General features: G+C 36.4%; 3 protein-coding genes across 4 annotated transcripts; 1 reads left to right on the top strand and 2 right to left on the bottom strand.

Annotated features, from left to right (window-relative positions):
- The first annotated feature begins 764 nt into the window (after window positions 1-764).
- On the top strand, window positions 765-5,791 carry LOC145905867 (microtubule-associated tyrosine carboxypeptidase 1-like). Its single transcript, XM_082993177.1, has 6 exons — window positions 765-1,572; window positions 1,733-2,024; window positions 2,589-2,865; window positions 3,216-3,351; window positions 4,025-4,194; window positions 4,898-5,791. The coding sequence occupies exons 1-6, from the start codon at window positions 899-901 to the stop codon at window positions 5,197-5,199; spliced, it is 1,851 nt and encodes a 616-aa protein (XP_082849303.1). The 5' UTR covers window positions 765-898; the 3' UTR covers window positions 5,200-5,791.
- A 167-nt stretch (window positions 5,792-5,958) lies between these two features.
- On the bottom strand, window positions 5,959-9,657 carry LOC145905893 (dynein regulatory complex subunit 3-like). 2 transcript variants are annotated; one of them, XM_082993213.1, is made up of 12 exons: window positions 9,562-9,657; window positions 9,290-9,470; window positions 9,100-9,216; window positions 8,871-9,037; window positions 8,656-8,802; window positions 8,359-8,478; window positions 8,183-8,293; window positions 7,726-7,902; window positions 7,536-7,586; window positions 7,127-7,278; window positions 6,731-6,854; window positions 5,959-6,290 (listed from the first exon to the last, which is right to left on the bottom strand). In XM_082993213.1, exons 1-12 carry the CDS (start codon window positions 9,562-9,564, stop codon window positions 6,042-6,044), a joined length of 1,599 nt encoding a protein of 532 aa, XP_082849339.1. In that variant the 5' UTR covers window positions 9,565-9,657; the 3' UTR covers window positions 5,959-6,041. The 2 variants fall into 2 exon arrangements, with proteins under 2 accessions (XP_082849339.1, XP_082849340.1); XM_082993214.1 differs by lacking the exon at window positions 9,562-9,657 and having other exon boundaries at window positions 9,290-9,537.
- An 888-nt stretch (window positions 9,658-10,545) lies between these two features.
- LOC145906784 (ras-related protein Rab-11A-like) lies at window positions 10,546-15,812 on the bottom strand. Its single transcript, XM_082994233.1, has 5 exons — window positions 15,698-15,812; window positions 15,370-15,565; window positions 13,292-13,485; window positions 12,534-12,614; window positions 10,546-11,664 (listed from the first exon to the last, which is right to left on the bottom strand). Exons 1-5 carry the CDS (start codon window positions 15,735-15,737, stop codon window positions 11,525-11,527), a joined length of 651 nt encoding a protein of 216 aa, XP_082850359.1. The 5' UTR covers window positions 15,738-15,812; the 3' UTR covers window positions 10,546-11,524.
- Window positions 15,813-16,904: the final 1,092 nt, after the last annotated feature.

Raw genomic sequence — 16,904 nt, 5'->3', positions numbered from 1 at the left:
TTTTACCTTAATGACATGCATTTTATCTTTTCAGCCTGAAGCCGGATTATTATCGTTGCGTAGTTTATTTAGATGAAATTTGCGTAAAAAAACAAGTTTAACATCACAAAAGCTAATTCACCTCAACATCTTCACGTTTTTACACCTTTTTACACTCAGCAGCAGGTGCCAAACGCCAACCCAAATGCTCTTTATAACGAAGTGTTTCAGGCATTTCACGCAAAACTCCACGCCTGCTGCCACGCAAAGATCTAACAAGGCAACGATTGTTGCATCACAGAAAGCGCTCTGTTGTAAATAAAGCGTTTTAGTCAATCAATCGTTCTGAACAGTTTTGTTTTTGGGGCTGTTTATATGGACTTTAAAAGTTGTAATGTTTAAACTGTAGAGAGCAGAGAAATGTATACATTTGAAATCGGTACTTTAGCTTGATATATGAGTTCATGATGTTCAAAAACTTGTTAAAAATGTGAAGATGATACGTGTAGTACGTGTTTCCTCAATCAATGTACTTTTCTAAAGGTAAGGTAAGTTTGCATGAATTTCATCAAACCTTGCGCCATGCTGGCTGTATTAAGCTTCAAGATTAATTGTTAATTCACATGTAACAGCTCCAGAAGTGCTTTCAAGAACGCCCGACGAGCCAGCGGCCAAAAAACTAAGCTCGATGAGCTCTTTCATTCATAGTTGTTCACGCTCTAGTGCGCTTGACAAGGCTTTTGAAGGTCGGCTATTGACAGAGTTTCCAGACGAGTGCCGCTCTCTGCTCGGCACACAGCTCAATGCCAGGCCTGTGGAAGGAATAACTATGTTTGCTGCAAGAAAAACGTAGACTACTTGACCTCCCATAAGAAAAAGCTCAGCATAAGGTTCGATTTGTTATTGTTATAGCCTATGAATGGCCCAGCTAGGTGGTTACGCTGAAGTCCAACCGACGCTGTTTGAGTCGCCAAGGCCGGGAGAAGGTCTTGTAAGCAGCATGGTACAAACGTTTCGACACAGAGAACTTTCGTTTCAACGAGAAAAGGACGTAAAAATGCCTGGCAATAAACGCAGAGTATTCGTCAAGCCCAGGCGAAAGTCGTTACCACCGTTATTCAGGAAATCCACCAGTGCTCCCGTAAAGTTCAGTGACGATTTAACGGCACGAATGATAGAAAAATTTCCCGCTTTAAATGACGCCCAAATTTCTCCAAAGCAAGGGAAGGAATCAAACCTTGAAAATCAAGAGTTCTTTGAACTGAAACCTACGGCAGGTGTGACGTTGGCCCCAGACCCTACTGTGTGTTTTGAGACTGGTTTGGAAGAAGCCGAAGGTGTAGCACGAAGCGAAACTTGGGAGATTCTAACCAGCAGTGTTTGGAAAGGCTCTGGACTCCCGCGCCAAAGCATGAAACTTAATGAAACGTTGGAAGCTCGACAACGACAAAACTTTCGAAATCGCGAGGTCATTCTGACCCAGCAAAGTTTAGATTTCTCGCTGCGTGGCAACAAGGCCAAATACACCCAGCATGCCATAGCAACGAACAACAACGGCAGAAAAAATGTCACCAAAACAACCCTCAATCGAAGGTAATAAATAAAAATATGTTTTTGAAAAGCTTGTCTACATTTTAAAGTCTATTCAAAAAAGTGACCTGATTGGCTCCTAGTTGCTTAACAACGTAGCATAAAGCTATTGTGATTTGGACAATGGGCAATACTTCTTCCTCAAAACAACTTGGTTTTGCAGCAAATGCAGTTCTATGACTTCTATGGAAGAAAGAATGGCGAGGTATTCGAAGCAACAAGCACGTCGCACAACTTCAGCAACCTCGCGAAAATCGGTTGCGGTGGTAAAAAAACCGACACCAAAGAAGCACGTTTGTTTGTTGGCCTGCATTCGGCCGAACAACCTGGAAGAGGAAAAGGAATGTTTCATGAAATCGAACTTTACTTACAACCCACAGTTTAAATACGATTATCCTTTGGGCGAAGCTGTGCGCGCCAGGTACAACAGACCTACTTTCAAATACCTTCCACAGGTAAGCTATTTTTGTGCAAGATCATCGCGTTCCACTGTAATGTTCAGAGTGATAGTATTTATACAACCACCGGCGGCTTGTGCGACGACAACGTAACAAAAGAATGCTCTCGAAAACAAAGGGCACCGGTTGATTTGATCCGTTGACAAACACGTTTGTTCATTGTTACGTTTAAGGACTTTAAGCTTTTGTGACGAAACAAACGGCCGGTGGCAAATAAGTTTAAAACTTTGGTTCCGTTGGGCTATTACAATAAATTAGAATCTAAACGAAATTTTTTTGTTTTCTTTAACCGTTCTACGTTATTAAGGGTAGGGTTTGTCATTGCCTTGGTTTCAAAGAAATGTTTTTTTAAAGTAAGCACTTGTGACATCACATTAGTGTTGAAAAAGTTACGCACAAGCCAATACCTTTTGGCACATTTTAATGTCACAAATAATTACCAATAGTACTACTTTAACATTCCAATATTTAATAAAAATCCTTCTCAGATTTATTTAATACCCCAATAATCGCCCAGTAGTGATGTACAGAGTAATCACAGCATTTTGTCATGTTTTCAAGGCTGTGGCTATCATAAAGCGGGTGCTGGACCGTTATGGCAGCTACGAAAAGTTCGAGTGGGCTACAGGCGGACAACTCCTTACCAGAACTCAAGTGTGGAACACAGTCAAACGCTACCTTGAAAAGGAAGGCTTCGCCGGTGACGTCGTGGTCAACATTAGCAATGAAATCATCGCTAGGGGAGCTATGACCATTAATGGGGGCCGACCTACACTCAGCATCAGGGAAACCGCAGCGAAAAAACTTTGGGTCGAGGGATTGCTTCGTCATGAAATAGGTAGAGTCTGTGATTTGATTTATATACCTATGTAAATTCCTAGAATAAAGATATTGGCCCAAAGTGCTGAAAACTTTGACATGGAAAGTATCTTTATTCTCAGAACTTCGAGTAAATCCGTTATTAGTATTCCATTGTAAATTGTTTTACAATTTAAGAAAAGGTTTTTAATGGATTAAGGTTATATATTGTATCACAACTCGTTGTCACAACACTTATTTCGTGTCCCAACACAATTTTTTTATTTTTGACCACACCGGGTTTTGAACCCAGGATATCCTGGCCACGAATCCTGATCAGGTTTTCTTCTTGGTGTATATGGGTGTGTATTTATTTCTCAACTGTTGCAGGCACTCACCACTTACGATTCCACAACAACCGCCAGCAAGTTTGGCACAGCTCGAAAGTTCGACGACAAATGGGATTGAAGCCGGCCAACCCAACCGAGGAGGGGCTTGCCAGTTTACACAGCGTTTTGTTGAGAAAGTAGGTCCCAAATTGAACTTTATACAGTGTTGGGATTCGAATATTTTAGCAATCGGTTCTCTCACTACCAGCATTGCCATAGTAACGGCGGAATACAATGATCGAAGAGAAACATATTCCTACACATACGGTTGCTAACAACCCGTTCGCGTAGGTCGTTAAATTCCAAGAACCAGTTCCCACGAATCGGCTGAATCCCACCACTCACTTCATGGTATCTATTTATTTTTGGTGCTAAAAAAGAAAGGGCATCTGGAAAACTAAGCTCTAATCTTATTCAGTTACAGTTTTTACTAAAATAATCTTTTTTTGTAGCAAATCGATTGTCCAATATTTCGTAATTTTGCAACAAATTAAATAAATTACCTAAACGGCGTACTCACTAAAACGGGGAAGTCTCGCTCGGCTATTAAGCTGATAAGATCGTTGTGAGCCACTCTATAGCACTGATGAGACCTATTAGGTCGAAACATTGACCCTGTGTGCAGTTCACTACTCAAAAAATTACCTAAAATTTAATACAGTTTTTTTTATTTCATAAAATTTATGTATATGTACAATCTGCTTCTAATGAAGTCAAGTCAAATATTAACGTCGGTGAATCAACGATTAATTGTACCGTAAGAACAGATTAATTGAAATCTGATTAACTATTATATATGAACAATCCTAGAGATCCATCGCTATGGAGATCGGCTGTCCTCTATTACACCGTGTGCAAAGCATCCGAAATGTCGTTCAGCGAATTGTTTGAAAATCTTGGTCAATTCGTGGATGATCCTGAAGTTCGGTGGGATTACTGCATCAGAACGAAACGCGGACAGACGGATACTTCAAAACCAGGTTAGTTGTAAGGATAACATGCACTTTTTTCGCGATCACCTGATGTACTATAGGGATGTGCCAAAACAGAAGCGCTTCGGATACGACCGATTCCGAATACCTGCACGCAATTTTCGGTCGGACTCGGACCGAATCCCAATAATACATGACGTCATACATTTACATATTGGTCGTAAAAAATCATACACGTTTTTTATAAATTCGCTGTAGCGACATTTTTTTTTTCATTCTGATGTCGTTTTTGATGCGTTAAATTTACCAGTGTTTGTTTCGTATATTTCCATTTTCGTGTCTATATCCAGAACGACAATGCGCAATTTTAAGTATCGTGGCTTAAATTTTGAGTAAAACACAATAAACGTAGGATTCGGTGTCGATATTCGGAATCGTTGTCAATATTCGGATTCGTTGTCAATATTCGAATTCGGTGTCAATATTCGGATTCGGTGTCAATATTCGAATTCGGTGTCAATTTTCGGATTCTTTGTCAATATTCGGATTCGGTGTCAATATTCGGATTCGTTGTCAATATTCGAATTCGGTGTCAATTTTCGGATTCGTTGTCAATATTCGGATTCGTTGTCAATATTCGGATTCGTTGTCAATGTTCGGATTCGGTTTCTCCAAAGGCGTACTTTATGTAGTTATAAAATGCATTTTTACTATCTCACATAGCACTAATAGAAACTTGCCTTCTTTTCAGGTTGTTTCTGTAAGGATCAGGTTTACCTGACTGGTTTGCTGCCACTTCTTCAGCTCCGGAAAACTCTTGATTTTCACATGCTCAGCGCCATGGGCAAGATTTCATACGAGGATATCGGAATGCTCAGACCACATTTCAACCCCGAAAAGACAAAAATACCTAGTTTTATGCAAGATTTGTCCGAATACAGGAGACATTTAGATAACGTTGTAAAAGTCAATGGCCTTGAGGAATTCCTTCAAACTGCATCCGATCAATCAGAAGAGACGAACGACAACTGGAATTGTTCTGAAAATGCTTAATTTTGTGGTTACGTTGTAGTAACTGAATGACTCAAAACGGCTTGGTTGGGGTCAAAAGTTCAACAAAACTGTTTCGGCGCGTTTTGGGGCGCATTTGCGCTTTAGGAAATTCTTGTACATTCGTTCCATGATTTATATTTTTCTGAAAATCGTTGGCGATATTTTTCGTTTGAAACAGTCAAAAATGTGTTGGTCGTGTTGGGTGAAAAGGTATCGCAGTGGTTTCCACACAGGTTTGCATGATAATCGAGATTTAAAATTGTTAATTCTTGTTTTTTCATGAAAAAAAATTCCGAAACTATTATAGTGGCGATGCAATGAATGTAATTTTTTTACGCTGGCAATTCAAAGCGAATCGGTTTGATGACGCTGAATAAGGTTTAGAAATAAGCACGTTTTTTCTTATGTTAGGTATAAAACTGCACAATTAATGTGCTTTGCTCCAAAGTATACTTGTGCCTCTCATAACAGCGTCAAAGTTGAAACATTTAAAAGATTCTCAACAATTTTACCTGAAATTCGACGCTAAACCACACCGAAAAATTTAGTTCGTAAATATTATGTTCAAAACACTACATCAAGAAGAGAGACCATGCGCTTTTACGATTTATAAATCTTTCAGACGCTGTTATCCAAACTATGCAAAATTGCAATTATAGTTTAAACGAATTTTTCAATTGCAAATACACACATTGTGAAAACCTTACCAAAATGTTAAAAACGAAAACACCACTTTCTGCCAACAAGCGAAAAAACAGTTTCAGTCTTTTATTACACCAAAATATCGTAAAACGTAAAAAAATGAAACGCTCGAAACATTCGATAGCAACAAAGTGACCCGCTTATGCCCTGACTGCATCGGGCATATCGAGTGTATCTATTTCGTCTCGAATGTGATCGATGTAGTTGAGGATTTCAACGACTCGCGTTCGGTTGCGGTCGCATTCTGTGGTGTGGATCTTTTGCATGAGAGAAGATATCCACCCCCCACTTCTCGTCACAATTTCGTCCTCACGGTTGTCGATTTTTACCAAGTGGACGTCGTGGGACGCCCCGATGGCATTTACGATCGTGTCTTTGTCGACGAAGAGCTGCAGAAGAGAGTATGTTTTCATGCTTGTTTCATTTTTTTTACGGGTTTATGTCGTTTTTTGACGTATAGATTTATTTTCAGTTCGATTTTAAATTGATATTTTTTCGTTTCTTTTTAAATCTTCTGAACATACTGTGTGCTGTGCAACGAATCATAAACGCCAGCAGTTTAAAACGAACCGGGTTAGTGGCGCTGGGTAAGATTCAGAAGTTAGCAACTTTTCGTATAGGGTATTGCGTTTGTTGACAAAAAAACTGCACAATTAACGTGCTTTAAAAGCAGACTTTTAAATAATGCAAATATACCTTTCAAGCAAACGACACCAACCATGCGAAAAATACACAACCTGCTTTCAAGGCCTTTTCCAAAGAAAAGTTTCAACTGCAGCATATCCGTGCAAAACAATGCATATATAACTTTTAAGCAAATCAAACTAACCATGCGGAGATCTTCTGGCATTTCTTCGTCAAGTTCATTCTTAACCACTTTTTCCAGCACAAGCATACACGTTTCCAAAAGTTTTTCATTGTGGGAGTTTTCCAGGTCTCGCAATTGTGTAATCCTGTTCATTTTCATGTTAAGGTCTATTTTTATTATTATAACACAAGAAAAACTAAATTCAATGCCAACTAAATTAAGTACAAGGCTTAACAAGCTGCAAATTTAAGCAAAACACCTAAACTGTTCCAAAGCACATAGCAGGAAAGTTATTTTTTTAAGTTAGTAATTTATCTAACACTGCTAATTTTTGTTGTAAACACATATTTACAATAACACCTAATCGAGGCACATCCAACAAACAAACTATTTTTGAAGTAATATAATCAAGGATACAATCCCTGAACACTCTCAACAAATGATGACATCATATCTGTCAAGTTCCGTTCAAAATCCTTTATTGATTCTTCAAGTTGATCGACAAGCTGCATTTCCAACCCCATTATTACATCCCACAATGCATTTACTTTGGAATGGTATTCAGTAACCTGCATATTTAAACCAAATTTAACAATTACGTCTTTCACAGAATTACATTGTGAGTGGACTACAATGTAAATGAAATATAGGAACAAGACATTAAAATAGCATGGACACCGATAAAACCTTAGAGGTTATCGAGTCAGGCGCCAAAATGATGGTGATTTCCTCATGGAGAATCACACTCTTCCATAGGATCACAATAAGTTAAAGTGAAATTCATAGAAACAGACATTTTTTTAGAAGTTATCTGTTTTGAAATTACCTTGTCCTCAATAAAAGCGGGATCACTTGTAGACAGAAGATCAACAAACAACTGCAGAGGCAAAGACATGTTGACTGTTTTGCCAATAGCAAATCACTCAACCAACATAGTAAACATATGCCTTTACAACATATTAGCCTTAGCAGGAAATACAATTGATCGAAAAAGTTTAAGATGGCCAATAGAATACCTTTTTCTTGTAAAGTTCAAATTCATCAATATGTCTTGTTCCTGCTGCTTTGTTTTCAGTCTTGGCATCTTCGACACATCCATAGAATTCAGTCAATTCAAAGGTGCGTTTTTCGTACTCTTTGATTCCATAGTCAAAGATTTTGTGGCAAGTTTCAACAAACTTGTCTTGAAATTCCTACAAATTGACAACAGTTTTCAAAGCAGGTGCAGTAAAGACAGACTTGGACAACTGGAATTATTTTTAAAGCTGCCACATTTGATTGGTTAATTTTTTAAATAAAATTTTTGGACCAAAGAACCGATTTTGGAAAAGTGGGTAAAAATATAGATTTATAGTTGTTTTTTTCCAAATGAGATTTTTTTATTGCCAGCAGCTCTAATTGGTGGAGCTTAAAAATATATCTGTGTAGTTTATTGAAAAACTGCAAACTTCGTTTATTGCAAATTATTGATACCTTCAGCATATCATGTAAACCAGGTAGCATAGATAGCTTGTTCCCTTCTGGATCCTCTTTGTACATTGCCTCAAACAAGAATTCACTGTCCAGGTTTTCAACATACGCTTCCTGCGACACAATTAAATCGTTTCCATTAAAAATTTAAAGAGTGTAAGCAGGTTTAAAACACATACTGCATGTTTCAGTTTTTCGACCGCTTGCTTATTCAGGTTTTCTTGTTCGACTTTGGCCTGTTTTTCATTGTGCATTAACTCTCCAAGTTTGTTTTCATACAAACTGTGAGCTTTGTTTCGCTGTAAATGAAAAAAGTTAGATTAACTTGCATCAAGAAAACCTTTGATGTCGAAGACTTGCCCTGTAAACATACGTGACTAAAGGCAGACTTAACAGTTTTGTTTTTACTTAATATGTTATTCACCACATACCATTATACACATCACAAAATATTTAAAGATATAATTACACAATACCGTATCTTCATCAATAAGCCTGAAGTCAAGATAAACCAAGTGGGAGAGATAAGCCACAGTAAACAGTTTGTAACCAGGATCAGTGCAAACTGGATTTCCGGTTAAATTTAACGTTCGCAGATGCTCGAACCTCCTCAAATAGATAAGCTGGAAAGAATCAGGAAGTTTTTCGTTTAAGGGTGGTACAAGTAGAGCATGTGCATTACACTACTAACATTTTCAAGCTGGTCTATCTTGTTGTTGCCCACAGATAACACATGCAACAAAGGAAGGGCATCCATGTTTTCAAGGCGCGCTATCCGATTATTGAAAAGAGTGAGGTCCTCAAGCTTTGTTAGTTTTTCAAGACCCTCGATAATTTCAATGTTGTTAAATGATAAGTCTATAAAACAATTAAAGATTAAGCATCACATGGTTGGAATAGGAATTGTTGCAGTTTTTTACCCAGCCATCTTAAGTTGACCAATGCATCAAGTCCCTCAATTTTCTCAATGATGTTGTTGTCCAACTGCAGTTTAGTGAGCTTCACAAATTGCCAGAGGTTATCGATTTTCAAAATATCTAAAACAAAATTTGTGTGTTTTTTGAAAAATATAGAGACAAGCAACAATACGCTTAGACATAATGAACTTACTTCTAAAGTCTAGTCTTAAACTCAAAACGTCACAATAGTCCAGGCCTTCTTGTTTTGCTATTTTCCCGGCTTCTTCTTTTGGTCCTTGTTCCTCGACAGCCTTTCTGAGCATTTCATCGTCAATTACCGAGGGTTCAACGGTATCATACAACCGACTCATTTTTAAGATAACGATTGCTACCTAATAAAATTTAATTTATTTTACATTGTCTTTTACTTGTAGTATTTACTAAAATTCGTGTGAGCAAACAGCAAGAAGCCTCAATGGTTACCATGGTTTTCTGCGAAGAAGCCTTTCACACCGCCTTCAGGTGGACGGATTCACATCGAACGTTCGTAAACCATTTTTTCAGAAATCGGCTGGGAAAATGTCGCGTACTATCGCAAATTTTAAAGTGAATGACCTACAGACTTTTCTCATACAACTTCTTATAATATGTAATGTTAGGTTAAATTTTCGTTTTCTATGTTTGAATTGAAGTGGATAAACCACACACTTTTCCCCGTGCATTGTAAATTTTCTCCATAGTATTGAGCTAGGATATCTGATTAGACTTGATCTCTGGCCGATTTACGTCAACTGAATTTTTAAGGCACTAGATTTTCAGGTCGCTCGACCTTAATGTCCCATCAGTAATTATTGATAAACAGTCGGTATTATTTAAATCCCAGACATTCAGGCACTGTTTCCTATTTCTTCCTGATGTAGAATTAACCACAAAACTTGCCAGGACCAATAATCCTGTCAAATGGCAAGGACACACACTAAATCTACCCAATAAATTGGAGTGACACATATCCTTTTCCATGAAATCATTCTATCGGATGTGTGCATTTTAATTATCCACTTTAGAGTCAAAGACAAAAACGAAACCATCACATTAACCCGCTTGCAACTAATTCTATAGCATAGTTACATATATACACTATAGTTGTACTTGCAGAATTGAAACCCTATAGTTGTATATACTCAACATTTTGCAACAATTGAACCCTCTTTTCTGATAAAATTTTGTTGGAAATTTATGACATTTTGCAACAAATGAAATATACTGAATTTTTAAGGCACTAGATTTTCAGGTCGCTCGACCTTAATGTCCCATCAGTAATTATTGATAAACAGTCGGTATTATTTAAATCCCAGACATTCAGGCACTGTTTCCTATTTCTTCCTGATGTAGAATTAACCACAAAACTTGCCAGGACCAATAATCCTGTCAAATGGCAACCCTGCTATTAGCACCACGCTTGATAAGTTCGTTAACATATATGTTGTTGGTATATTTGTTTGGCTCCAATTTCATAAACGGATATCGCTTGGTCACAATGAATCGAAAGTAGTCTATTTATGATTAGCAAAAGCTAGACCGAAGACGTCGATACACACAAGATATGCAGTTATATTGCCATAAATATACAAGACTGTATAGAGCAAAAAAATCATTTATCAATTTTCGTGAAAGAAGAAAATGAACTCGATATATATGTACACACAGGGCACGCATTTGAAAGGAAAATGCAGCGGGAATCGGGCTCTGCCTTACGCGAGCCTTTATCCATATGCCATACAGTTGGTCACGTGGTTTATCACCAAAATTCACGCTCTACTATAATATATCATTAGCTACTTCAAACAGAATCACACCAAAATCAGTACAAAATAAGGCATTAGCTTGGTTTACTAGAAAAACGGGGCATATTTTAGTTAAATCAGTGCTAGTTTAATTTACAAGTTTCAAAATAGTACACTACCTAAATCACAAACAACAATGGCCAAGGAGATGCTCTTCTCAGCAGATTTTTGTCAATTTTCAGTTCAATTAGAACGTCATTGTGAAGTAATAATCGGGCATCAATGGAATATCACAAAAAGTTTGAATCTATAGGTGACACTCAAGTTGTTGGTGTTGGTAATAATAAATGGCAAAGTATATGGAACGAATGAAAGTGCTAGTATACCACATGCCTTGCAGTATTAAACCAAACTTGTCTTGATAGTGGCTAACTCTTCACTTGCAGGTAGGTGCAACATGCACACACTTACATTATGATATAACCAAAAGAGTAGTGTAAAAGGGTGGCCTATTAGATAGAAGCACAGTTTCGACAAACCGGTAAAATGTAACAAATTTGCAATTACTATGGTAAATGGTTATCAACCAGAGATGGGCTGGTAGTGCCCGCATTCACTTCTGACGAAGTTTCGCAAGCACCAAAGCCAGTTACGCAAAGTCGCTAAAGATTTTTACAGCACCCTTGCTGCTTGACGTTTTCAGTTGTCGAAGGCATGATAATATCCACTGGCTGGCTGTTCACCTGTGGGTCTTCATTGGGCGAATCGTTTACTTGCTTTTGAGACACAATACGGTAGATTTCTGTAAAGAATTGAATGTTGTTTCTGTCAATATGCTCAATTGGTCGAATCACAGAGAGTGTTGAAAGTGCTTATTATGCATATTGATTTTTACGGTATCAAAAGCTCGAACTAAAGTTAAGCATGATTCTCCACCATTAGACCATACAGAGACCCATATTGAGTATGGCCAAAAAACATTATGAATTTAGAAAAAAAAATTCCAAAACAAATGAAAGCGAAATATTTGACAACAATAATTAACAAACAAACCATAGTTTGAAGATAAAACACAAGAAACAGTGGTAAAATGAAAACCCACAGTTCTTTTAAAATTAAAGAACATAGTTCAACTGAAAGGATGTCCATAACTTATTTGGTTTCAAGAATATAAACCTCAACACACATGTTTACATGGCAAACAAATATATTTCCAGCAGGCCTAAACCACATACAATAGTACAAACAAATAGAGGTTTTTTTAATATATAACTGGAGATCTGTTATTTCCAGGGAGTTGTTTGATCACGGAAATGTACACGAAAAACTGACATTCTGCCCTCAAATCTTTACAACCTATGTACTGGTCAATTATTAACAGGTATTGTGCATTGACAAATTGTGGAAATAGGTGCCACCATTACCTCATATGTATGCACAAAGCAAAATGACCATGTTCAACATTATCAAAAAAAAACAAGTTACCCCATGTTGAAGAAAACATAGTTTTTTACTCAATAGATAGAAATAATTAGTATTTTTATACTTCATAATTGAAATATTGTTTGTACTTCAGGCATGGAGATTGATATGATTTTTGCCCAAGGGAAGCACTACCAAAAAGTGTTGGAAATGTCAATGAAAACAGCATATTTGTTTTTCTCAACGCACCTGTAAGAATGTTTTGGAACGCAACTTCAACATTCGTTGAATCAAGGGCAGAAGTTTCAATAAAGAAGAGCCCATTCTTTTCTGCAAATAGTATTTAATAAATTAAACATATCAAAACAGCAAAAAGCACACACTAAATCTACCCAATAAATTGGAGTGACACATATCCTTTTCCATGAAATCATTCTATCGGATGTGTGCATTTTAATTATCCACTTTAGAGTCAAAGACAAAAACGAAACCATCACATTAACCCGCTTGCAACTAATTCTATAGCATAGTTACATATATACACTATAGTTGTACTTGCAGAATTGAAACCCTATAGTTGTATATACTCAACATTTTGCAACAATTGAACCCTCTTTTCTGATAAAATTTTGTTGGAAATTTATGACATTTTGCAACAAATGAAATATAATACAGGTTGCTGCCAAAGTCAGAGTATGGATGTAAACTTGCACTGCTGATGTGGGAGGAAGTCAATTGCATTTACATAGAAATTTATAGGGATGTAGAATATTTTATGTTTGTGACAACACAATAGATGATCGATTGTTACATTTTCCTCTACGTGACATGAGCTACTATCAGGTCTACAGAGAACTTATAAAACAATGTTGTGCTAATAGGTTCCACTTCCATATACTAAAGATATCCATTGTACATACTTTATCAAATGCACATTTTCACAATTCATCTGATTTAATAACAGAGTGCAAAAAAATTATTAACTGCATATTTTACATATACTTTACCTGAAAATGCTTTAGCTTCGTCAGTGGGAACTGCCCGTAAATGTCTCAAGTCACTTTTGTTTCCAACCAACATGATAACAATGTTGTTATCAGCGTGGTCCCTTAATTCCTTCAGCCAGCGTTCAACATTTTCGTAGGTCAAGTGCTTGGCAATATCGTATACCAATAATGCGCCAACTGCACCACGATAATAACTGCAAGAAGAACTTATTGTTATGCACTGTTTGCATGAAGTACAGACAGCTTGAACAAATGAATAAAGAATAAATAATAACATCTATTCAGCCAGCACCAATCTTCGAATCAAAATGCTTTTATTTTAAATAGCCATAGAATGACACTTTACCACTACTTGTATATTGGATACGACTTACAGGAAACAAACAATTAATAAAAGTTAAACTAACATTAATTAACAATTCCAACTATTTCCTTTGTATTCACAACAAAGATGCATGGAATTGCACAGAAGGACCTACATATTCTGCACAGCACATGTTTTTGACACAAGTCTTGAAGGGAGTATATTCCATGGTGACAACAGACAACCATAAAACACATAAGTGTCAACACTCTTGTATAAAAACCTGTCTTAGTTTGAACTATAATTAAGTTTACCATCCAGTTTAAAATCACAAAAATTACCTTTCTGCATATGGCCAACATGTCATTTAAGCACATATTTTTTTGTTCTCAACACTAATTAAACAAAGACAACACACACAGATTGTAATGATGTCATCACATCCATCTTGTTGTTTTACCAACTACACTGCCCTCTTCACCAGCCATGCATTGTATTTACAGTATATTGTTGTTGACATAAACTTTTGTAACGCGGTGTATGGCGAGATTCTACAACCCAACAAGGAAGGACTTTGCCAGGTCAAAAACTATAGGGATGAACGTCTTCATACTTAACTTCCATTGTAAGGAAAAGGGTGTGTAGGGGTCGCGGTATTTCACACACACCTTAAAGGCAGTGCTGCTTACCCACCTACTATATGACATTGTTCTACAAGTATTTGGGTTGTTGCTTATGGAGTAATAATAGTTATTTGTGTTGGGTGGGCTGTGCAGTCCAGTTACCATTATGTAGACTCCACTGCTTAATTCAATTCAAAAATCATGTCATCATAATGTGTTTAACTGAAATATATCTGTAATATGGAACTGAGACTAACAAACTATTTTTTTCTTTTTCTTATGTATATTTTTTTAGTAAAAGTCCTGCTAGATGGAGGTTACGACTCCAGAACATCTTGAGTTGCTTAAAAGTGAAATACGAAAAATGTCTTCACTGACTTCAGCATCAAAAAGTTTTATGAAAAACAAATCAAAACTTTTAAACACACCTTGAACAATTGGTAGTTTTCAGACATGATATTAATAAGTAGAGATGCACCGAAAGTTCGGTTTGCCGAATTTATTCGGCCGAAACTAAGGTTTTTATAATTATTCGGTTTCGGCCGAATATTTCAGCAAAATTCGGCAGAAACCGAAACTTTTTTACTGCATCTAACGCTGATACGCAAAGTTTAGAAAAGGTTAATCATTGTTTAAACTGTACGAATGTGTTCGTTTCATTTGTTGACTTTCACAGAAATGATAAAAATCAACTTTAGGCAGTTGGTATAGAAGACGAGGTTATTCTTTAAGCGCCAAAAAAGGCTATATGACAGGATAAGATCTAATCCAGCATATGTTTTGTTTAAATTTATTGCGTTTAAAGAGATGGATACCAAAATTAGTTTCGGTTTATTCGGCCGAATATTCGGTTTCGGCCGAATATTCGGTTTCGGCCGAATATAAAAATAGCTGTTTCGGTGCATCACTATTAATAAGTTACTTTTGTTAAAACAGTAAGTCAACACATTTAATAGTTAACAATCCAAACAATAATAGCTTTTAACACACTTAAGCAAAACCTGGACAAATGACAAAAATACTTTATATTTTTTCATTGTAAAATAAACACTCAACTGTATATACATCACTATACAGAAAGAATAAAGATTGGTGTTTCTTACTTTACTTTCACAACAAACATTAACTGCATTCATAGAAGAAACACTTACGCCGATGTGATTGCCCTGTAACGTTCCTGGCCAGCCGTGTCCCAAATCTGCGCTTTAATAGTTTTGGCATCGACTTGTATACTTCTTGTCGCAAATTCAACTCCAATGGTGCTTTTGCTTTCCAAATTAAACTCGTTTCTCGTAAACCTTGACAGCAAATTACTTTTTCCCACTCCCGAATCGCCGATCAGTACAACTAAAAGTAAAAAAAAAAGATTTAGTTCAACAGCAACCTGTATTTTAACAATTATTTAATACAGGTTTAATTTTGAAAGTTGTACATATATATACATTTAGCTTTTCCAAAAAAGTAAGCTGTTTCTCTAACCTTTGAAAAGGTAATCATACTCGTCATCTCTGTTGCCCATGACTTTAAGAAATGCGGACTTTTTAAAATACAAAATTGAACAATGTTATAAATTACAAATATATATGCACAACCTGAAACAAATTAATTTGAGAATATATAACTTTAATAAGTGCCCTCTTTGAGCCATTGTTTGACCAGAACAACAGTTGACCTCTTAACAATGCAAACATGCTATAATGACTCTAAGCAAAACTAGCATTACAAAAAAAAAAATGAAATCAAAAATGAAAAACCTATAATAATGGTCCTTTAAAAATTTTCAAAACCACAAGATTCGTTTAGCTTGAAATGATTTTCTCCTTACATTAGTATGTCTTTTTTTAACTACATAAATCAAAGCCAAGATTTTCAACAAAGGCACTATACCAAGACAACTTCTTATTAGTTAAAACAGACAAAAAGTATTAAAAACGGTTACGTTTCACGGCTTAAGTGACTATAATGTAGTGTGGCGCTGATTCCACTGTAACTTATTAGATAAACAAAAGAAGAAAAAAAAAAAAAAAATGTTAAGAGAAAAACAACATATATGAAGGCTAAGTGAAGACCGGTCTTTGGTCAGGTGACAACGAAATAAAAATGCCTATTTGTCACGTCACAAACGACTAATCTAATGTAGTTGTTAAACGAATTATGGATTCGAATCAGCTTGCATAACAACACAAAACTTCTATCCAACGTAATAAAAACTTGATTTTACTACTAATAAAGGAAAACACAGTTTAAATTGACGACCCAATGCCACAGTTTTTTTCTTTATCGCAGACAAAACCTCGCCTAACAGCAAGTCAATTTGACGTAACACTGTATTCACAACGGTTGAGTAACAACCGTCGGCAAAAATGTTTTTCTTTTTGATATCTTCAGTATTAAATTATTTAAATTTACAACTTCTATCGTTTCTAACAGACATGCTGCCGTTTATTGCGAGAAGTGTTAAGAATGATTATAAAGCAGAAGTCACAGACTTAGGTAACATCACGCGAAATTCGTAACGTCATCGCCGAAGGGTTTGACGGCGTCGTACCTAAAAATAGTCTGCGATAACAAAGGAGTTTCCCATGCTGACACCACAATACGGTAATGAGAGCTTCAAAAAATATTTGATTCACTCTGGCGAAATAGCTTGGAAGTGGTCGATCGGACCTCAACACAAATTCTCCTT

This window comes from Ascidia mentula, chromosome 6, assembly GCF_947561715.1.
Source record: "Ascidia mentula chromosome 6, kaAscMent1.1, whole genome shotgun sequence".
In the NCBI taxonomy this organism is placed as follows: Eukaryota; Metazoa; Chordata; class Ascidiacea; order Phlebobranchia; family Ascidiidae; genus Ascidia; species Ascidia mentula.
This window is presented reverse-complemented; position numbering and strand designations above follow the sequence as displayed.

Excerpts from the sequence above, each read along its gene's own strand:
- LOC145905867 (XM_082993177.1), top strand. The coding sequence starts at position 899 with ATGGCCCAGCTAGGTGGTTACGCTGAAGTCCAACCGACGCTGTTTGAG. Across the intron at positions 1,573-1,732 it reads AAAACAACCCTCAATCGAAG|CAAATGCAGTTCTATGACTT; the intron begins GTAATAAATAAA and ends TTGGTTTTGCAG. Across the intron at positions 4,195-4,897 it reads GACGGATACTTCAAAACCAG|GTTGTTTCTGTAAGGATCAG; the intron begins GTTAGTTGTAAG and ends CCTTCTTTTCAG.
- LOC145905893 (XM_082993213.1), bottom strand. Across the intron at positions 9,217-9,289 it reads TTTAAGACTAGACTTTAGAA|ATATTTTGAAAATCGATAAC; the intron begins GTAAGTTCATTA and ends ATTTTGTTTTAG. Across the intron at positions 7,903-8,182 it reads GTTTACATGATATGCTGAAG|GAATTTCAAGACAAGTTTGT; the intron begins GTATCAATAATT and ends GTCAATTTGTAG.
- LOC145906784 (XM_082994233.1), bottom strand. The coding sequence starts at position 15,737 with ATGGGCAACAGAGATGACGAGTATGATTACCTTTTCAAAG. Across the intron at positions 12,615-13,291 it reads CGAAGCTAAAGCATTTTCAG|AAAAGAATGGGCTCTTCTTT; the intron begins GTAAAGTATATG and ends TACTATTTGCAG. Across the intron at positions 11,665-12,533 it reads GTTCCAAAACATTCTTACAG|AAATCTACCGTATTGTGTCT; the intron begins GTGCGTTGAGAA and ends AATTCTTTACAG.